At 31.5% G+C, this 24,467-nt stretch overlaps 1 protein-coding gene across 3 annotated transcripts in view; it reads left to right on the top strand.

Moving 5' to 3' along the window:
• LOC136980201 (mitogen-activated protein kinase kinase kinase 13-A-like) overlaps positions 1 to 24,467 on the top strand; it is an 81,406-nt gene that overhangs the window by 23,332 nt on the left and 33,607 nt on the right. For all 3 annotated transcript variants that reach the window (XM_067276285.1, XM_067276292.1, XM_067276276.1), the window contains exons 2-6: positions 3,546 to 3,738; positions 12,765 to 12,794; positions 14,009 to 14,295; positions 18,080 to 18,263; positions 22,633 to 22,824. In XM_067276285.1, the coding sequence (XP_067132386.1) occupies positions 3,602 to 3,738; positions 12,765 to 12,794; positions 14,009 to 14,295; positions 18,080 to 18,263; positions 22,633 to 22,824 (830 nt within the window). In that variant the 5' untranslated portion in view covers positions 3,546 to 3,601. The remainder of the gene's footprint in view (positions 1 to 3,545; positions 3,739 to 12,764; positions 12,795 to 14,008; positions 14,296 to 18,079; positions 18,264 to 22,632; positions 22,825 to 24,467) is intronic.

The raw sequence follows: 24,467 nt of genomic DNA, 5'->3' as shown, positions 1-24,467 counted from the left end.
GATTTAACTACATATGAACATCTGATACAAACTGGAAATCGTGTTTTTTCAATTCAAAAATTTTCCCCTGAAAAGTGATATGGTTAGATAGATAGACGTGAGATGACTGACATGACTCTATTGTTAAAGGAAAAGTATGATGTACAGGGGCAAGCCACTACTAATTTGAGGTGGAGAGCATATATTTTAAATTAAATTAAAAATATGATTAAAAATTGCAGCCCATCATTATGATGACGTCACAATAAATAATTGGTCATTGTATTTAGTCTTCAATATTGTAAATACATTTTGTACTGGATTGTTTTAATATTTTTATTTTTACAAAATTATTTAGAATATTAAAACCATAAATTAAACATAAAACAGATGACAAAAATTAATTTTTACAAATGATTTTTACATTACCAAAAGTCAAAACTGGTAGAAAATGCCACTACACAATAGCCTAGTATTTTGTTAGTCAGCTGAAAAATGTACAAAAGTGCAAATCTGGCATATGGAAAGTGAGTTAGGACATCAAAGAATCTATGAAAGAATGAGTTGTCCAAAAGCTAAATGTTTGATAGTTGAGGACTCCTTTGACTTCTTTTATTTGTTCAGTTTACAAGATAATCATCCTGATGTATTGCTTGCATGTATCCAAACAAGAGATAGGTTGAAGAGATTGAAAAAGTTTGAGCTTAATAATTTTATTTTGTTTTCCTGAATAGGGTTGGGATTTTGAGCCATTCAGATTGAAAATGGTATCTCTGACAAATTGCAATGTACATTATTATTTTGGTTGTCAAAATTCACTTTATAGTGATGAAAAGAGCAAGAGTTTATAATTTACTAGCAGTACAAACAATGAAGTCCTGTCTTAATTATCAACAAGACATTATCTATTCATCCAAAATTATTTTGAGAAAAGTTCTGTTTTCATTAGATAGAATATAAATATATAACAACAACAAATGCTAAACTTTGAACAGAAATAATTTAATGTCAATTTTTTAAATGATATTCATTGATATAGGTTTAAGAATCAATTGCTCAGCTTCTATGCATTGCAGAGAACTAAAATACAAAAGTTGACAGCTTCTAAAACTGAACTTTCTAAAAGGTTCTGAGATTTTAAGTAAGAGTGCCTTCTAATAGAATAAATTGACATGCAGAAAGTGAACTGAATTAGAACTAAAGATGATAGGTAAAGGTGTGATGCATATTGCAGTTCAGTAATTTGGGGAAAAATAACAATGATGTTTTGAATGTGTCAGAGCATGCAAAAGATTTTTCATATTTTCTAAACATTCTTGGCAGCTTTAGATAAAAGAAAAACTGTTTGATTGTGTAATTGTAAGTTAAACTTGACAGATAGTCCACTTTGTAATTGACTTTCAAACATAGATAATCTGAGTTTTTTGTGCAAAATTACAGCATACATTTTTATAAATGAGAACTAACATTTATTATGTTATAATTCTGATCAGCTACATTAATACAACTTTATTTCTTAAATAATGGATTTTTTTTTAATGTTAAAGCCAGATAGTTAAGTATGTAGTTTTATCTACATATATATAACCCATTGAATGCGTGTTCGTTTGTTTGTCCGTGTAACGTTATGCCAAAAACTGGCACTAGATGCACCCCTATCGTGTGTCATATTTCAAACATTTAAATTAACAATATAAAGTTTAGTTTTTAAGATGAAGAATTGTATACATTTATATATATTAAGTGCATCAAACGTGCCTCATAGGAATTTGTAATGCTGCTAGAACGCCCACTAGGGGGTGTCCTGGGCTACTAGTATAGTTAGAAAGACCTGCTTAGAATTTTAATAGTACAGTGGAATCTCGTTTAACGAGCATAACAAATCGTAACAAAAATGACTCGCTTAACGAGCAACATTTCGCATAATGAGCAACGAGGAGAGGGAAAGTCCCAATTGTGTGTGTGCTCCATCAGTCGGCACAATTCTAAGACCGTGCGAGGGGGGAATCCCCCCAAACCATAGATCCCCGTGCGATCAAAAAATGTATAATGGGCGACCCTTTACGAGATATAGCTCGTTATATAATAAACACTCCAAACAATATGCCAAATTCTTGGACTATGTAAAGGCTATAATTAAATATTAGAAATTAATTAATTTGACTAGAGGTAGGCAGTTATCCTGCCATCTCTTATTATATTTAATGACCAATTCCAAATTTAATTTTCATTTTTATTTGTTTTCTACAAATTGAATTTGCATTCCAAGTTGGTTCATTCCACACTAGAAGAAAAGATGAGGATGATTCACACTCCTTAACAATGTATATTGCATAATTTTCTTTGAATAAATGTTATACATAAAAGAGTTGAGTATTTTTTCGGCATGGAATGCATTATTGTATTTTACATTAATTTCTATGGAAAAAATTGTTTTGCATTACGAGTAAGATTCTGGAACGAATTATACTCGTTAAACAAGGTTCCACTGTATTCTACCTCCAGATAAGCTTTTTTTTGAGACCTGTTTTTATTCACTTGAAGACAAACATTAAATTAAAGTTTAAGTTAAAAATGATTCATAAGAATATGCAAGATTTTGCTTTATTGTAATAAAGCATATTATAAAAATGTAACTCAATTTACATATTTCTAAAATAAAAGATCATACAGCATTAAAAAAAACAAAGTAAAGATGGTTAGCAAAATGTCAACATTCAAAACATTCAAAAAATGTAAACAGATGTAAAAACCTCCTTGAAATATTTTCTGGACTATAGTGATTTTGCTGCCTGGTCAGTTACTTACCCTCTTATCTTTCCTACCATTCATTCTACTTTTTCATCTATCAGAAAAGTAAAATTTATCCAAAGCTTGTTTGCCTTAAGTATAACAGTTGTGAGTACAGTATCCCTTGCTTAATGCAGAAATTGATTAATGTGTGAAATTAATTTGCTATTTTTGTTTATTAAAATAGCAGGTGTTGGTTGTTTGGTCAAGTACTAAGGTACAACTGTACTTAATTAATGTAATTTTGATATATGCGGTAGCATGGATGGATTAATTAACTGTGTTAATCAAAAGATATCTGTATTTGAAGTTGAAAAGATATATGCATACATGTTTCTTCAAAAGAATAAATAAAATTTTGTAATAAAAACTTTAAAGTATTTAGTTAATTTTCCAAATTACATAGGAGGATTGTATCTTTCAATCCTTATTTTAAAAAAATACTTATATATATGAATAAAGGACTATTTTTTACAGAATTAACGGAATTTTGTTTATAAATACAATTAGTCCCAATGAAGGGTTGCTTACATTCAGAAGCAATTAAATTAATGTATAAATGTTTATTATATAAATATTTTATAAGTGAATTAATATTAGATTTTTACAGTTTTGTTTTTATCTGCTTCTATTGTACAATGTTTATTTCTTTTAGAAAGGAACTTGTTTTGTTTTTTATGAATTTATTTTATATTATTTTAATAAAACAATCAATTTATTTAATTTTTAAAAATTGAATAACTAATTTTGACCAAAACTTTTCTGTTTAATTTTAGTTGCCATTTGATGAATTACTTCTAATGGTACAGACAGTGCATTATTTTCTATCTTCATGCGTACTCCAGTGGGCAGCACTTTAGCCCTACAGAAAGCAGGTAGTCCTCATGACGAGGATCCTACCCTGAGCCATTCTTCACTTCCTGTAGCAAATATTTTGAATAGTTTAGACAAAGATGAATTTGGAATCAGGTTAGAAAATTTTAAACTTATTTATTTAAAAAGTTTATTTATAAAAGTTTTAAATGTAGTTTTTTGATCGATAATGATGATTTTTATTCTCATTAGTATGTGTATAAACGTTAAAAATGAAGCTTTTATCAATCACATGAACTTTTGCAATTTGAAACATAAATACAAGTAAACTATCAATTACTAATACTTTGTAAATTTTACTTTGATTCACAATATTTTAAAATTATTAAAAACGTAATTTGATGTTGCTGAAATAAAAATAAACAATGATTTTAATTTAAAAAATTTTTAAAATAAACAATGATATACAGTAAAACTTCTCTAACTCAAAGCTCCAAGGAGTAGGAAAAAACAAGTTACAGATGATTCAAGTTAGAGAACAATAGAGTGAAAAATGCTGATTCTAAATAGACTTGTATTTTTACCTCTCTTGCATTATATAAAGAATCTTTTGATCAAATAATTCTTCATTAAAACCTTTAATCGGTGTGGAGTATGATCAAATTGTGTGTGCAAATGTTTTCGGATCCCTCCCTGGGATCCGACCCGCTTATACGGATTTTGTTCATATAAAGATACGTAAACCATCTACGTAAGATACGATCATTACGTAATGACTTAAATTTTTGAAACTGGATCGCTTGTGGTTCCTGTTGGATTTGAAGTTCGCTAGTTCAAATTTCGTTCCAAAAACGGCTGGTCTTCGTTATAACGGATCGTTACAAAGAACGTAGCTTGAAGATGGACCCAGGGTTGGATCCAAAAACATTTGCGTACACAATTTGATTATACCCCACGCCAGTTAAAGGTTTTAATGAAGGATTATTTGTATATTTCTCCAGTGTGTGTCGATTATTTGTTTAATCTTTTGATCATTTGTTTTTGTTTTAAACAGCCCACGTAATGCCTTTCAGCAAAAGTTCAATGTAACTAATGAAATTGAACAGTGTTGCAAGTACATGTTATTGAGATAAGGCAAGAAGTCCTCTTGCTTTGGACTGGAATGTTGTCTGCAAATGGGTGTTGGACAACAGATACAACTAATTGTCTGAAAATTTCTTGGCAATCTGATTATTAGGATCACTTTGGATAGAATAAATAATAAAATTTGAGTCAGGGAAGTTAAAAGTAATGTAAATAAGTGTCAAGAAACTGTGAAAACCTTTAATTTGGAGAAAATTCAGGTTAAAGAAATTCAAGTTGGAGATGTTAAATTCCTATGCTATTCCATTGAGACCCATTAATGATTTATTTTCTTAGAGTTAAAGGAAATCTTTGAGTTAACAAGAATTGATTTATATATATTTTGTACATATTAGCCCAGGATTTTCAACAATGATTTCTATACAGATTTTCCAGACTTTTAATTTATTTTTAGTCCATATAATTTTTAGTTAACAAATTGTACTTTTATTTTTTGATATATATAAATTTATTTCTCTCTTAAAAATTTTTCATATGATTAAGAATGAGGAAAGGACAAACTAGCCAAATAACATCACTACACTAAGGTAGATTTTACAGTCCATATCTTGTTATTTCAAACTACTATTTTTTAGTTATTTTGAAAGATATCTTTAATCCCTTTTCAGTAAATTATAACTAGGAAGTTATTTCTGAAGTAAAGAAATGGACATGATAGATATCTGCAAAATGGTATCAAAAAGATAAACAGATTTTCAGTTATATAATGTAAAGTAATAAATATTAAGAAAAGATTGTTGAAAAATATCACCAACAGTTGTAATTTAATGTTATCAAACCTTTTTTTTTATTTCTTGACATTTTGATACTCCAGAAGCCCAAAAATGTAAAAAAAAAAGTTTCTTACAAAATTCTGTGAGTCTGAGTGTATCAGCATTTATTTTGCATTATATATCGGGACTGGATGAATCAAAATTTTGAAATTTGTCATGTGCATTAAATTTTGATGAATTACTTCTAATGGTACAGACAGCATTGATGCTATTAAACTTTGGTGGTTAAAGGTCAAGGGTGTGGAAAGAGAGGGGAGAACGTACAACATATTTTGAGTGGGGGTTGGACTTAATGAAAATTTTACTTTTTATTGGCATTTGCAATATTTTTAAAAACTCATCTTTACCCTTAAAATTAAATATTTTGCTTTTATTATTATAATAATAATAATAACTCCTCTCCCGCGGTCACCACCTGGTCGTGGTGGGAGAGCCCAGTAATTTTACTGATCCATAGGGCAATGCAGGCTGGAGCACAAGCTCCTGGTAGGGACACCCATGCCAGTAAGGTCTATGGGGAGAAATGAAGCTAAGAGTGACCACACCCACATTCTGTGGAGATATTTATTATGGTAATAACCAGATCAAAGTGTGATACTGGCTCGGACGTCGCCCAGGTTATCAAGGTCCGCGTTTGTGGGTTAGGCAGAGGCTCGCACTCGAAAAATAGGCCACAGTCTCCCTTAGTTACCGGTGGCGAAAGCAGCACCGGCCCAAGCACGGCTACTGCAATGCCCTCAACAGATGTGAGGAACCAACCCAGCCTTGGTGTTAGAAAAATAATAAAGGTAAACTTACGCTAAAGTTGTATATACTTCTGATAAATGGCACTGAGTTCAGCGTTAAAGTAAATTCTTTTTTTTCACTGCAAGAACTTTCGACGAAGTTACGTTCGTCGTCCTCAGGCGAATTAGGAAAGAACAAATTTGAAAGTGGCACGTGCCGAGCGTTCCAAACAGATAACAGAAGATTTTCGTTGGCAAATTTTTAAAAATGATATATTCTTTTAGCATTCAGTAACTTCGCCGGTTCGAAAGAGATTTTAAATCGGCGCGACTGACGGCGCGTGCGTTGAAAAGCAAACATGCTAAGTATGCAACTGTCGGCGTGTTTGGGTGTTTAGGCACTTGTAAAGAGTAACCCAAATTTTTCGCATACTTAGCGCGTTTGCTTTTCAACGCACGCACCGTCAGTCACGCTGATTTAAAATCTCTTTCGAACCGGCGAAGTTACCGAATGCTAAAAGAATATATCATTTTTAAAAATTTGCCAAAGAAAATCTTCCGTTATCTGTTTGGAACGCTCAGCACGTGCCACTTTCAAATTTGTTCTTTCCTAATTCGCCTGAGGACGACAAACGTAACTTCGTCGAAAGTGCTTGCAGTGAAAAAAAAGAATTTACTTTAACGCTGAACTCAGTGCCATTTATCAGAAGTGTATAACCTTGGTGTTTCTGTGGCAATGCATCCACAGACCACAAAGGCTGGAAAACCACGCCAAAGGATGAAATGGACAGTAGAAATGAACGAGTTTATCATCTGTACTTACTACACCATCACAAAACTCGAAACAAACATGACAGCATACAGACAACAACTACACCATAGATTCACACAACAGTATCCTCATTTCACTGTCACCGAACAAAGGGTTGTTGATCAAAAAAGAACAATTATACACAACAACCTTATTCCACAAACAACACTTGAACTTATCAAACAACAGGTTGCTGATCAAATACATCAACAGACAGAAACATCTAACATTAATGAAGATCATGTAACCTGTCAGGATAATCCAGGAACAAGCATTGATAATGACACACACACAACAATTACTACTAATGATACTACAGACACTTCCTCATCCATCACTGATAACATAGACATGGATTTAGTTAATACGCTCTCACTTATATTTCAGGAAACACTCACTAAATATGCAGGCACAGATCCCACACAACGACCACGAATACCAAAAACCAACACGTCAAAAGAAGTAGGAAAAACACTAAATTATGTAAACACTCACTTACTACCACACTACATTCATTCAATTTCTACACTCGCAGACATTCATACATTAGTTTATGCTGGGGCAGTTGCAGTAGTGACACACCTTGGACTGAAAGTACAATCACAGACAAATACACAGAAAACACAATTCTATCACAAGCCTGCCTGGCAGAGAAGAATAGAAACACAAATAAATGACATTAGACAGCAATTAGGCAGGCTGACACAATACACTAAAAACAACATAACACCCAAATTAAGGAAACAGCTCAAAAACACTTTCAAGAAAATAAAAACACACACAAAACATGAACATCACAACACACACATTACAGAATACATTGATACACTAAAACAAAAACTTGCTGCCAAAGCACGTAGACTCAAATGATACAAAACATGTACACTACAAAAACAACAAAATAAATTATTTACAGACAATGAAAAACTCTTTTACAGACAAATTAATAACAAAGCAAACACCAACGTTGGATTGTTCACCCACTAATGTTTTTTTACTGACTCGGTGAAGCGGAGAGTGGACGTTCGCGTCCACTGTTCTAGCCCTAAGCTCGGTCGCACGACAACTGCAGCGATCTGCCCCGAGGACAGTGTCAGGCGAGGAGTTTAATTGGGGCGGTATATCTGTCAAAAGGTGACGCAGGTGTCCTAAGGCGAGCTCAGCGAGGACAGAAACCTCGCATAGAGCAAAAGGGCAAAAGCTGGCTTGATCTTGATTTTCAGTACGAATACAGACCGCGAAAGCGGGGCCTATCGATCCTTTTGATTTTAGGAGTTACAAAGCAAACACTGATACACAGCACAGTGGCACACCAACAGAAGAAGAACTCACAACATATTGGTCTTCTCTTTGGTCCAGTGCTGTCATACATAATGCTGATGCAGGCTGGATTGAGGAGGAGAACAGAAACTTGCACAAAATACCAACTATGCCCTGTGCTGAAATAAACATACATGATTTCCAATACACTGTTAACAGAACACACAACTGGAAGACACCTGGTGTAGACAACATTCACAATTTCTGGTACAAAAAGTTTACATCACTGCACCAGGAACAAGCTAAACACCTAACACACATCATTATCAATCCACAAGACATGCCAAATTTTCTTACTCAGGGCATCACCTACATGAAACCTAAAAACAACAATGCCACAGACCCCACACAATACAGACCAATTACATGTCTTCCAACACTCTAAAAATTATTGACATCCTGTATCGCAAACAAAATATACAAACATATTGAAGAACATGACATTCTAACGGAACAACAAAAAGGTTGCCGTAGAAATCACAGGAGATGCAAAGAACAGTTACTCATAGATTCAGTCATTCTACGGCAAGCACACAAACAACACAGAAACATACACATGGCATATATAGACTACAGAAAAGCATTCGACAGTGTTTCACACAGTTGGCTGCTACATATTCTACACATGTACAAAATACATCCATCACTCATTGCATTCTTTCAAAACATTATGCAGCACTGGAGAACAACACTACATCTCAGGGTTAGTAACACTTCCATACAAACAAACCAAATTTTTATTAGGCGAGGAATTTTTCAAGGAGATTCCTTGAGTCCTCTCTGGTTCTGCCTAGCCTTGAACCCATTATCCAACATGTTAAACAACACACAATATGGTTACAATATCAGACACGAAAAAACAACACAGTATACACTGTCACATCTCATGTACATGGATGACATAAAACTTTATGCATCCACACAAAAACAACTTCATCAACTCCTACAAATCACACATTCATACACCAAGGACATACAAATGGAATTTGGCCTAGATAAATGCAAAACACTTCCTTTTTCTACGTGAATCCTGAAGAAAGAAGATTTTGCACTTGGAAATGGAGACGTTATTGAATCCATGGAAGAGGGCGAGTTCTACAAGTATTTAGGATTCCAACAGGCCAAACAGAACATACACAAATAAAGCAAAGATTAATTAAAGAATACCAAAGTAGGTTAAATGCTATTCTCAGAACAGAGTTAAATGCAAAACACACAGTTAAAGCAATAAACACATATGTCATCCCAGTACTCACATATTCTTTTGGAGTTATACATTGGACTCACACAGATCTTGAGCAACTCCAAAGGAAAACAAGAACAACACTTACTAAGCATAAACAACATCATCCTAAATCTGCCACAGAAAGATTAATCCTTCCACGTAAAGATGGTGGACGTGGCCTGATTGACATAGTTAACCTTCACTACAAACAAATACAGTCACTGCGAGAGTTTTTCTACAAGAAACAAGAAACATCACAATTACATAAAGCAGTAACTCTAGCAGATTCAAATAATACACCATTAAACTTACACTCACATCATATGGACACAACACAACATATAAAAGGCATAGACACCATTAAGCAATCGTGGGCTCGAAAGGCACTCCATGGCAGGCATCCCTACGACCTGGTCCAGGATTTTGTTGACAAAACTGCGTCAAACAGCTGGTTAGCTCGGGGATGCCTGTTTGGGGAGACAGAAGGATTCATGATCGCCATACAGGATCAGGTCATAAATACTAAAAACTACAGAAAACACATACTCAAAGATGCAACACTCACAAATGACACATGCAGAAAATGTCACGTCATGCCAGAAACTATACAACACATCACCTCTGGTTGCAAGCTCTTGGCACAGACAGATTATTTACACAGACATAATCAAGTAGCAAATATAATACACCAAGAGCTTGCAAAGAAACACAAATTAGTAGACATCCACAAACCATACTACAAATACATTCCACAGACAGTATTGGAAAACAACACGCACAAAATGTACTACGACAGAGCCATAATCACAGATAAAACAATATACCACAACAGACCAGACATCACACTCATTGACAAACACAATAAAATCACATACATTATAGACATATCCATTCCAAACACTCACAATATACAAAACGCATGCACTAAAAAAATTAGCAAGTACACAGAACTCGCCCAGGAAATAAGGCATCTGTGGAGGATGGATAGGGTGCTTATTGTACCTGTTGTTCTCTCCTCTACAGGTATGATACCACACAGACTACACAAAAGCCTGGGCACATTAGAATTGAATAGAAACACATACATCACACTACAGAAGGCCACTATATTGAATACATGTCATATTGTGAGAAAATTCCTGAATACAGACACACACACTGATACACTTCTTTAATTTCTGTTTTGGTTACTATGCCTTGACTTTGGTCCGGCATAGTACACAGCCACCAGTGTTAACTGAGTATATCTCACTTAACTCAACATAATAATAATAATAATGACGGAATTGGACAATCTGGACAGAAAAACGAGAAAACTCATGACCATTTACTGTTCACTACGTCCCCGCAGCAATGTAGACCGGATGTATTTGCCCAGAAGGTTGGGTGGTAGAGGACTTTTACAAGTAAAACAAACTGTTGAAGAAGAAAAATATGCACTGGCAGAATATGTCAAGGAAAGTAAGGAACCTGCACTGATTGCTGTCAATAATAGAAAACTCCTTAAAGGGCAGCAAACAAAGAATCAGTATAAGAAAACTGCATTACAAGCTAGAGCTGACAGCAAGCATAACAAGACGTTACATGGACAGTTCCTGGACAAAATTGAAGGAAAAGTTGATAAAGAAAAGACCTGGTTATGGCTTATTAATGGAGCACTGAAGAAGGAGACAGAAGGCCTGATTTTGGCAGCCCAGGAACAAGCAATCAGAACAAATGCAATTAAGACCAAAATTGAAAAATCAGCTGATGACCCAACATGCAGATTGTGTAAAGAAGCTGACGAAACTATTGATCATATCCTCAGCTGCTGTAAAAAAATTGTACAGACAGACTATAAACAGTTATGTATCCAGACTATAAACAGTTATGTACTAACAATTATGTAGCCCAAAGGATCCATTGGAATCTGTGCCACAACTACCATATACCTGTAGGAAAAAACTGGTGGGATCATAAACCCGAAAAAGTAGTTGAAAATGAATGTGCCAAAAATAGTTTGGGACTTCCGAATTCAGACTGATAAAGTTTTGAAACATAATATGCCAGACCTCACGATTGTGGAGAAGGAAAAAGTGTGGATCATCGATGTCGCCATACTGGGTGACAGCCGAATTGATGAAAAACAACAGGGAAAACTTAACCGATATCACGACCTTAAAATTGAACTGCAACGACTCTGGCATAAACCAGTACAGGTGGTCCCAGTGATTATCGGCACACTGGGGGCTGTGCCAAAAAACCTTGGCCGGCATTTGCGAACCATAAATATTGACAAAATTACCATCTGTCAGCTGCAAAGGACCACCTTACTTGGATCTGCACGCATCATTCGAAAATATATCACACAGTCCTAAACGCTTGGGAAGTGTTTGACTTGTGGTTTTGTTTTTTTTTTGAAATCCAACATTTATATCCCGTTTGTTGTGTATGCTCCATATAAAGGTTTAATAAAATAATAATAATGATAGTAATAGTAATAATAAAGAAATTATTTTTTAATAAAATCCCATAACAAATGGCACCACACGTAATTTTAACTTCGAGATAATGTTTTTTAAACTTAAATATTTTTTTTAAATGGAGAAATTTATCATGTATTAACAAAGTTACTGCTTTTAAGCTTTTGGTATTTAAATTTTATATTTTAGTATAATCAATAAATTAATGTTGGTAAATTAAATCTTGGTATAATTGAAAACTATTAGACTTCTTTCTTTGGTCCTCTTAACTCCTGTTTGAGTGCTGGGAAAGTCAAGCAAGGATGTTTTTTGTACTAAGTCACAGACATTCTTTAATGAAATAATTGTTAAGATGGTTGATAAAAATTACTATATTATCTGTAAGGTTTAATAAAGGAAATAAATTCTGGTAAAGCATTATCTTGTTTTTTGTCTTTGAAGTGTAAAAAAGACAATAATTTTAGAGTAAATAAATTTATATTATCCATTAAAACAAATGAGGGATATTTAATTGTTTTGTAATAGTTATTAAATAATACCAAGCACTTTTAATTTCATTAAGTGATAACTAAATATTATTAGATTTTATTCTTTAAAAAATAAGATTTGAATTAATTTTTTTAACTTGGAAATTTTATAATTTTTTTCAGTAAATATCTAAGAATACATAATTTTTATAATAATTTAGATTAAGTATTAATTTAAAAAACTTTACTTTTATAGTACTGACAAAGAAGAATGCTTTGAAACTGGGTAAGTATAAGGAAATGCTATTTATATGTATAGTTTTGGCAAATAGAAAAAGTAATATGAATACATTATCATGAATAAATATTGTAAGGAACAAATTTATTATAAACATTTTTTTACTATATCATATATTTTATCATAATTTATAATTTAAAATATATTTTAAAAAAAGAGAGAAAAGAACGACAAGAATTAGCCATGTATCTGAATACAGTAAACTATCTTTGCTAACTGGAAAGTACCTTTACTTTCATTATTTGAGTTGTTTTCATTAGTATCCTTTTTTTTCATTTTAACATTTTTATCCAAGACCACGTAAGAACAGTTGTTGATACTATATATTTGAATTTAAGTTAACATAAATTTTACTTAATTTGAAGGTTTTATTTTAAAGACATGGAATTTTTTTGGAACTGCTTGGCTTGGAAAACTAATATTTTTGTTCTGACATTTAACAAAACAAATATCAATATCACGTTCTTTTATTTTACTTTTCAAATACATTCTGATTTTTCTAATGCCAGTTTTGTAACTTTAATCCTGTAATTGAATTTTAAAAAATTAATTGCTGTTACTTTTTATATGAATTTTTTAAAACCCTTCCTGTCATGGGATACTAAGGACAATTTGAATTTTCAAAACTTAAAATTTGGACTTGACTTAGCTTGGAAATTCAGAACTCTGAAGAAAATATTAAATAAAAATACAATATAAGTAAAACATTAAAAAAATATAATATACACATAATGAATTAGGATAAATTCTGCTTCTTTAATAATTCAAACTAATAATAGATGCTTCTCATGATATGAAATGGCAGTAAGAAGTTCTGCAATGGTCATAATAGGCTTTCATTCAATATTTATAATTGAGAAATATATTTTATTATACATTATTGATTTCAAATTTTTCAATTACCATTAATATTGGAAAAAGATATTATTGTGGGCTCCCATCCTTTTATAAGTTTATTTTATGGCTATGCCTTTAATCGTAATTAATACATAAGTACAAAAACATCTTTTCGAAAAATACAGTGGGAATATGTGCCACAACTACCATATACCTGTAGGAAAAAACTGGTGGGATCATAAACCTGAAAAAGTAAGCCAAATTACACTGATAAACTAGAAAATATGTTAATTATAATGAGTATTTTTAAAATTTAAAAGTGAACAAAAATGAATTTATTAACAATAATTAATTTATTTTTTTAGAATGCTATGTATTCAAGAAGAGTTGAATCAGATAAGTTTAAAACAAAGCCCAAAATCACCAGTATCTTCCATTCCTCATCAAACTCCCATTACATCATCACCAACAAGAACCTCAAGCATTCAAAGTTTAACAAGTTCGTTGCCGGAACAAAGTAAAGGCTTTGAAGTAGGTTATCGTGATGGAGGACAGCAACATTCGTCTGGTTGGTTCGACGGTTTATTAGGCTGTCTTAGACCCGTGTGGAGTATTCTTGGCAAAGGAAGTTCAAATGAAATCAAGGGCCAAGGTTTGTATTAATATTACATAACTTAATTTTTTAATACACATTCAAAATAAGAAGTTATTTTTTTCCCAGTTATGTGTCGCAGTCATCAAGTATAGTGATAGTGTGCAAAAGAAATGGCATACCCAGGGGTGCTGCCAATAAGAAAGGGGGTGAGAGAAGGATGGGGGGAGGGAAAGGAGTCATCAAGTATAGAATTATATTGAATTCATTTCTAAATTTTTAATAAGGTTTTATATAATAACAATAATAAAATTTTTCTATTGCTAAAAATGCTGTCTACATAATAATTAATTCTGAAAACACATGGGTCTGATAATGGAGAAATAAAAATATTCCTTCATTTGTCTTTATCATTATTTATGAAGGAACTCTTGCATATTGAATTTAAATATGTATAAATTAACTGTAATTAATTTTACAAAATTTGATGTTGTAATTGTAATATAATTTAATTTTAATGTATTGTTCAAATTATAAATCTCCAATGAATAATCAAATAGGTCCCACAAAAATTCATTATTAAAATTGAATTAACATAAACAAATTTCAAAGAGTTTACTAAAACCACTCCTTTTTCACATTTCTAGCAACGAATATTATTATAATTGTTTTCAGCCTCTTTCAGAGTCCTGTTTAAGGTTACAAACATTGCTTCTCAAACATTGACAGAGACTAGTAATAAAGTTCCAAGGATAAATTTGTTGATTAAATCAAAATTGTAATATAATTGACAGAGACTCTTTTAAATTTGGTGTCAGTCAATGTTTGATATACAATACTTGTAACCTGAACAAGCCCCCAGAAAGAGACCAAAAATGTTTGTGATTATAAATATTCATTCCTGGAAGTGTGACAAAGGTGTGGTCTTAGTAAGTAACTGGTTCCAGCTTCTGTAAAGTGATAATTTGAAGAGCTTTTGGCATTTGGAAGAAATTCATTAAACACAAAATATTGTAATTTTCTACTTATAAACTGCATATGCAATTTTTTGTTGGCAAAAAAGTTTATCATCATATAATCCACAGATGTAATTTCATTGAAAAACAAAGTTATTGTCATCTAATTTGCAAAAGTTTGTTGTTTATTTTCTTGGCACATAAGCAATGAAATGATACAATTTGTAAAGACATTTAATAATTAAAACAATATTCTCAAATTTAGGAAAGAAATTATATCATTTTTTAAAAATTGTTTAATGAAAGTTTTACGTCCAGAATTATAAAATAGTCAGTTCTTGATTTACAACCTCCTAATTTATAATGGCTGAAACTGCTTAATTAAGAAAATTATTTTAGTCAAACAATTTGTCTCTCACTAATGGGATGATATAACAATTAAATGTTAAATGAGTAGTATAATGGGCAATAATATATATTCTAGGTAGCAATAATTCCTACATTCATTTTTGTTTAACTTTAACTCTGGTTTACATCATTAGTATTCAAAAATCAAACCTGAAACTTTCAATGGAGCTTCTCGGTTCGGGATTATCATAATTTTAATTTCAAGTTTAATAAAATATCATAATTAAATAGTACTTTTATAAGTACTTTTGGATATCAATAGTGGGCAAATCTTTTCATGATATACATGATGATGATGAGTCAAAGTGTCAGCATCAGATGTTATTGTTATTATATGAGATAAAACATTTAAAACTAAGATTAAAACATATTTTAAAACTACGATCAGCTTAAAGATGGACATTAGAGAGTGAAAAGATACATAACTAACTCTATATTCCATTTATAAATAGAATTGAATATGTTCATTGGCATATTTGTCTTTAGTGTCTTCCTAACATATAAATAACAAGACATATTATCATGTTAAGAAGATTTTTAATGTAACAAAAGATAAAATGATTTTAGAGACATTTTTTGATATTTTGGAAAAATTAGCCTGTAATCCATGTCTTGAAAGTTGGAAGGTTTCTTTAAACACAGTTTGGTGGTTTATACCAGGTTGTTGAATAAGTTTTGTCGTTCAATAGGAGATGGCGCTATTAGGTTTGTCGTTTTATTACTCTAAAAATAGTACTACTATTTTATAAACACGTGTGAAGTTTCATGTAGATCTGTCACCTCATTTCTATATTTGCAGCTGTTCAAAGTTGACGTGTCAGTGTATTTTTCTACAATGGAAAAAATTGAATATCGTGCAGTGATAAAATTCTTATTTTTGGAAGGTGTAGCACCAAAACAAATTCATGAACGATTGGTAAAAGTGTATAAGGACTCTTCACCTTCAATTAGAACAGTAGAAAGATGGGTTGCTGAATTTAAACGTGGCCATACAAGTCTTGAAGACGATCCACTTGAAGGACGTTCAAAAAGTGCATCAACACCAGAAATCGTAGCAAAAATACAGCATATGGTTTTGGAAGATCGTCGATTAACTGAGAGAGATTTAGTAGAAGCCCTAGGGATCTCATTAGGCAGTGTGAGCAATATTTTGGCTGATGTTTTGGGTTACAGAAAGCTGTGTGCACAATGGGTGCCGCATTCGCTAACTATGGAGCAAAAACACATTCGAATGCAACTTTCTCAGCAACATTTGGAGCGTTTTAGAAAAAATAAAAAGGATTTTGTGCGTCGTTTCATTACTATGGATGAGACTTGGGTCTACCACCATGATCCTGAATCAAAACAAGAGGCTAAGGAGTGGTGTGAACCCGGTACTTCGGCTCCGAAGCGAGTTAGGGTCCAGAAATCGGCCAAGAAGATGTTAGCATCAGTTTTTTGGGATGCAAAAGGAATTTTGTTTGTGGATTATCTCCAAACTGGTAAAACAATCAACTCAGACTATTATTGTAATCTTTTGGACCAGCTGGATGTAAAAATTCGTGAGAAAAGACCTGGTTTACAGAAGAAAAAAATCATTTTTCATCAAGATAACGCACCCTCTTATACAGCTCAAAAAACCATCGCGAAAATCAGCGAATTAAAATACGAATTGTTGCAACATCCTCCCTATTTGCCAGATTTAGCTCCCTCTGACTTCTGGCTGTTCTCACATCTTAAAAAATTCATGCGTGGGAAACGATTTTCATCGAACGAACAGGTAATAGCAGCCGTGGAAGCGTATTTCAACAGTCTTTCGGATTCTCACTTCAGGGATGGAATCCATAAATTAGAAGATCACTGGAACAAGTGTATTGAAGTTCAGGGAAATTATTTTGAATAATAAAATGTATTTCAAACCATAAAATTGTGTTTTTTTTATTGAACGACAAAACTTATTGAACAACCTGGTAGACAGGAAACTACAGTAGTTAAGTTAGCATAAACATTAGAAAAGTGTTTTGATGAAAAAATTTCAGATTGATTCTAGAAGTATTTGTTGTTTTTTAAAGCAAAATATTCAAAATAATTTTTTTTAAGTTATACTTTAAATCAATTAAAATATGTTTAATATGACAATCTTGTCATAACACACTTCAATTGCCACTGTCTATCTGTGTACAATAAATTTAACTGGAAACACTAAAAATGACTTTTATTTATAAAATGCCATATTTTAACTATTTCAAAGTATTCATTAGCCATTCTTTAAATATAAGGCAATTTGGTTTTTTAAGATAAGCAGTGATAATTTAAAATGTTTTTAGGAGTATATGTACAGTACATGTACTTTACAATACAAAATGTTTTAATAAAGATAAATTCATTTTAATGTATATTTTAAAATATTTTTAGATTATTTTTTATATTTAATATATATGTTATTTTTATTATCATATAATCTTAAATAAATAGCTATATATAACTTTTATTTTAATTAGATGACTGGGAAATTCCTTTTGAAAGTATTAGAGATTTGCAGTGGCTTGGTAGTGGTGCTCAAGGTGCAGTTTTTCTTGGTACATTAAACAATGAATTGGTTGCAGTTAAGAAAGTAAGAGATAAATCGGAAACAGATATAAAGCATTTAAGGAAATTGAGACATCCTCATATTGTTGCATCAAAGTAAGTTTTTCATTTTTTATTAAAGACTGTATGTTGCATTGTATAAGACTATTGTAATAGTATTGTATAAAACTATTAAAGACTCGAGTTTTTTGTCTGCCTGCAATAAAATATAGCTTGAAAGTAAAATGTTTTTAAACCAATGTTGCAAAAATTTATAATAAACTATTTTTAATTAAAAAGCAAATATTACTTCAAACTAGAGAGAACAGAATAAAAGTTATCAGAATAAAACAAATGAGAAAACGTTTACTGGAAGACAAATCAAACATACTACACCTTTAACAAATCCAGTAGGAAGTCTTTAATAGCATAAAAACGTTTTCGGCTGCGTTAATCAGTCTTCGTCAGTTAAACGAATAGTAATAACGAACGAAATTCGAAATTACAAAAAAAAGGCATTCAAATTTACAAAAAACCGTGACTGCGCATAGACGGGTCTAAGCTACAAACATAATAAAAGAAGAAATTAATAAGCGGCAATAAATACAAGAACATGATGAGACCGTAGAAGGTTCCATCTCTTTCCCGTGCCAAAGCGTAACGTTATTAGACAAGTGACTTCCAGGCAGATGATAGACCATCCGCATCTCGGTGGTTAATGCAAAGAGTAGATAACTGCGCTTTATGTATCTCTATTTTCTCCAAGTATTTGACAGCCTGCCTAGATCGAGTGGCTCTTATGATGGAGGCCTTATCCCAGTGCACCGTTATATCATGTTGTCTAGCAAAGGTCGCTAGGACCGTTCTGTCACTGCCACTGTTTACCGAGTATTTTATAAAAGAGCATAAATACTCTTCTATCCTCTATTTCAGGCTACGTAATGTGGTGCCTACGCACACAAGGTTGGTGTTAAAACGGTGAATCTTTTATCGGACCGTGGGGGGTCACTGCCACTGGTTTAACAGAGTATAAATACTCGGTAAACAGTGGCAGTGACAGCACGGTCCTAGCGACCTTTGCTAGACAACATGATATAACGGTGCACTGGGATAAGGCCTCCATCATAAGAGCCACTCGATCTAGGCAGGCTGTCAAATACTTGGAGAAAATAGAGATACATAATAATTTAAAAAGCCCATGGGATCGGTAAAATTTTCAATTCTAAAAAACTTTAAGTTAAAAACCAAGTAGAAAAAACTACTCTTTAAAATCCGACTTCGAGTGAGTTAAGAAAACAAATAAACAGAAACGAAAAGATGCTATACTTTTTTCATAATTTTATTGGTTCTATTCCCCAAATGCATTTCGCCAAGCCTCATCAGTGGGTAGTAACTACCCACTGATGAGGCTTGGCGAAATGCATTTGGGGAATAGAACCAATAAAATTATGAAAAAAGTATAGCATCTTTTCGTTTCTGTTTATTTGTTTTCTTAACTCACTCGAAGTCGGATTTTAAAGAGTAGTTTTTTCTACTTGGTTTTTAACTTAAAGTTTTTTAGAAGAGATACATAAAGCGCAGTTATCTACTCTTTGCATTAACCACCGAGATGCGGATGGCCTATCATCTGCCTGGAAGTCACTTGTCTAATAACGTTACGCTTTGGCACGGGAAAGAGATGGAACCTTCTACGGTCTCATCACATTCTTGTATTTAATGCCGCTTATTAATTTCTTCTTTTATTATGTTTGTAGCTTAGACCCGTCTATGCGCAGTCACGGTTTTTTGTAAATTTGAATGCCTTTTTTTTGTAATTTCGAATTTCGTTCGTTATTACTATTCGTTTAACTGACAAAGGCTGATTTAATGCAGCCGAAAACGTTTTTATGCTATTAAAGACTTCCTACTGGATTTGTTAAAGGTGTAGTACATTTATTATCAGAATATTGGATTATACTGTTGTAATTCATCTGAATATTGAAATGTTTTAATATTCTAATGCTCTGTTTTTTTTAAATATGAAAAACTGTGTTGTTCTACAAAAACATTTTGCTTTTTAATTAAAATATTTAATTATAAATTTTACAACATTGGAAAAATATGTTTCACTTCTAAATTATCATTCACATGTTTTTATAGATTATTTGTTTAGAATATGTGTATACATTAAAGTCTGCTAACCTGTTTGCAGTTCATTATTTTTCTTTTTAGTATTTACAAGTATATTTTATCTATTAATTCTTTTAAACAAAATATATTAAATAAATGAAAAATTCATTTGTTTAACAAAATATTGATATATAATTATGTAAATTTAGTCTTTAATTTTGTAATGAATAAATTATACTCTACATTGTAAGAATATAGTTATGTAAGTTTAATGTATATAATAATTGTAATTCAAAACTTATAAGAAAAGTAACATTCTGCTTTAAAAAATTGCTGTTTGAAAGATCACTAATACAAATGAATTAATCTCATTATTCCTTGAAGTGTATTTAAAGTGTAATTACACAGCTGTTGTATTGGATGTGTACTATTCACATATTAGCCTTTTATATTTTCCAAGTATATATACAGTGATTATCCAGTGAAGCAACTGCATCATTATTGCTCTTCAAGTATCCTGTAAACAATAATTCAATGACAACCAACTAGACTTGCATAATTATGATAACTTAGTATCTCTTACTTACATAACATTACTAACAGAAAATTAATTATTGATATTTTAAAAATTTGTTTTAAATAATACAAATAATACTAAGAAGGACAAGGAAAGACAAACTGGATGACTCAATTGATGATGATGATCATTAATTCAGCAGAAAATTAAAACAAACTTTTTTCAATTTACACTGTGCTCGAGTTTATTTAGCATGCAACATTATAGAATATAACTGCCTATTTATTATTCTTTAATTTAAACATGATGAATGTGATGAGGTCAACTAAGATGATCAAAAACAGTACTTTATTGAAATTTTCTGCTTTAAAGATTGTTGTCTTCAATAATAATACTGTTTTCAATAAGACCTAATTGAAATATCATGTTAGGCCAAATATTAATCAATTCAAAAACAGTATTATTACAGCGGAGTAAATTAAAACAAACATACCAGTGTGCGTCTCCAACAAACAAAAATAGACCGTTACAAACGTTTAGGTTCTTCCTCAGGTAACAGCCTGGCAAGCGCTCTTAGACAAGAATCTATGATAATCTACAGCACTTAAAGGGCACATGTCCGAAAGTCGTTATCGATACGCACGTGAACGAGTTACGACCGGTGTTCCAATTAAATTTGATTTGAATTGCATTTGGTCGGGAGTTATACGTTACCCGAGGAAGAACCTAAGAGGTCCAAAAATGTTTGTAATGGTCTATTTTTGTTTGTTGGAGACGCACACCGGTAACAGGCTCACTGGTATGTTTGTTTTATTAATCAATGTGAATATTTTTATAACTGTATGTGGTACATGTCTCACAGAGTTAACTTGACACTAAAATTTGGTGCAGCAGTTGTTTAGCAATGCTAAATGGTAGCCAAGTTGTGACCTGTTATGTTGCAGTCCACAGCTTGCAAATTGTGTACAGGAATTGTATTTGGAATGATATTTATATATTCAATATTATTATAGGTTTAAATTTTATAACAAAATGTTTTAGACAATTATTAAAAAAAAAATAAAAAAAAAAGAAGACAGTGAAAATGAAACACAGTTTTGGTTTTGATATCAATAGTCATAAAACTGCAAGTACGCTTTCTGGAATACATAAGCTGTATGCAAGGGAGCCTTTTACTAAAAGTTACAACAACAGTACAACAAGTTCTTTTAAAAGTTACAGTTATGAAAGATAGTTGGTAAAGACATAATCACAAATGGCTTTAATTAATGTCGTATTACTAACAACTCAGACAGAACAAAGGAATGTTTGTGAAGGCTGAAGAGCACTATGGTAATGATATAGAAAACAGGAATGATAACAATGAAAGTGATAAAGTATTGTTTCAATGATATTTCTAATTTTTCTAAATGCAAATAAAATTAATAATAAAAAGTCTTATATTTAATAAAATAAGATCTGTATGTATGTATATGAGTCAAACTTTTTCACAAAGCAAGGATACCAAAATTGGGAGTTGACTTATATTTGGGCCAATATGATATACAGCAAATGTAATCAAAAATAACAAAATAATTATAAAAAATATAAATATATTAAAGTGCTGTAATAAAGTAATTATAAAGAAAAATAAACAAGTATCATTATTGTTGAACATCATTTCTTATTAAAATTTATGAAGTAAATTTAGATCTGTTTATCTACCATAAATTCAGTTAATTTCAAAATGAGTTTAAGATTTGAAATTTTTCAGCTGTCTTTGAAAAAAAACTCTTATTGATTGATAAATATATATACAGTGTATATATATATATATTAAAAATTTATTTATATATATATAATTTTTTTGTATTTTTACAGAGGTGTTTGCACTCAGGCACCATGTTATTGTATTGTGATGGAATATTGTCCCTATGGACCATTATATGAAGTACTTAGACAGGGAAGAGAAGTTCCACCTGCTGTTGTAGTAGAATGGAGCAAACAAATTGCCTCAGGAATGAATTACTTACATTCCCACAAAATCATTCATAGAGATTTGAAATCACCAAAGTAAGTATAATTCAAATATAAGTTAATAATTATAGTGAAAAGAAAGTTCTGTAATTAGAATTATTAGAGCCCATGCAATGAAAATTTTATGAAGTGAAATAGCAAATATAAAATAGACAAAAGTTTGGATGTAAAATAATAACTAAGACTATAACTAATTAAACTGAATACTAATACTGAGAATAATCAATTAATCTAGCAATGATTTTTAATCTTATAGATTAAAATACATTGTTTTATATTCAAGTATTTTAACTTTAGAATTAGATACATTTTATATTTTACAAATCATATGATAAATTACAGTATGATATACAGGGTGTATCAGAATGATGTTTTAAAAATTTGGGAGATTGTAGAGGATGAAATTTTGAACGTTTTGATATAAGGAACCCATAGCCGGAAATGTGATATAAAGTTTCTATAGTGGTAGGAAGTGCTCGACCGCCCTTAACTTTGGTAGCTACCCTTCCGTTCATCGATGTCATGTTATTTTTCTTGACTTCTTCCTTTGGGGTTATGTAAAGTCCCATGTGTACTCAACACCTGTAGGAACAGTTTATAAGCTTACAGAGTGCATCTTTACAGCATTTAATACCATCAGAGGGGAGCGTGGCATCTTACAGAGAGTCGGACAAAACACGGTTTGTCGTTGCACACGGTGTAAGGAAGTTGGTAGTCGTCACATTGAACATTTACTCTAAAGTAGTGCAGCCACTGATTCGATGTACAGTTTGATTGTACTCTGTTTTGTCAATAAAACTTCTCATAAATACTGTATTCTGCTGTTTCATTCAGCATATCGACCACAAAGTGCAAAGTGCTGTAGAAACTTTATATCACATTTCCGGCTATGGGTTCCTTATATCAAAACATTCAAAATTTTATCCTCTACAATTCCCAAAATTTTAAAACGTCATTCTGATACACCTTGTATAAAGCTTAACAGGATATAATAAAATAATTAATTTAAAACTAGATAAACAAAGAAAGTCCAAAAATAACCAAATACAGAGTGTCTATAATTTATTCATCTGATGTAGAAACTAAATAGAGAAGAAATTATTACAGATATTGAAAAACAGTTAACTACAGATTGTTAACTTTAAAAGTTTTCTCATGGCAAATTCTTTAGCAAGAAATCCCCAAATCCTTGGATTGATCAAGATGGACCAATTACATGGATACCAAGGTTCCCTGACATCATCTTCTTTGGTTTCTTTCTGTAGCACTCTATTAAGGACAAAGTGTGCAATAAAGATAAGTATCACATGAAGGATATATGGAACAGGATTACCCGGGCTAAGAATACAGCATCAGAGGAGATGTTAAAAAAATGTCTGGAGTCATAAAAGGAGTATGATTCTAAAGGTTTGTAAGAAAAAACTTTCGTTAACAAACAATGTATAGTTAATTGTTTTTGATATCTGTTATATTTTTTCTCTATAAAGTTTCTTAATTAGGTGAATAAATTATGGACATCCTGTAAATCTAAAGCTATTAATTAAATTATGGAGTTTAATCTAAAGATACTTCATCTGAAATCATATGTAAAATTATTTATACTAATTTCATACTGAATGAAATAAAAATGCAAAGTTTTAATTTATTTTTTTGTAAACAATAATATGAATTAATAATCT

The sequence above is a fragment of the Centruroides vittatus genome, unplaced genomic scaffold (genome assembly GCF_030686945.1).
Source record: "Centruroides vittatus isolate TY-2023 unplaced genomic scaffold, ASM3068694v2 contig_1159, whole genome shotgun sequence".
Lineage (NCBI taxonomy): Eukaryota > Metazoa > Arthropoda > Arachnida > Scorpiones > Buthidae > Centruroides > Centruroides vittatus.
This window is presented reverse-complemented; position numbering and strand designations above follow the sequence as displayed.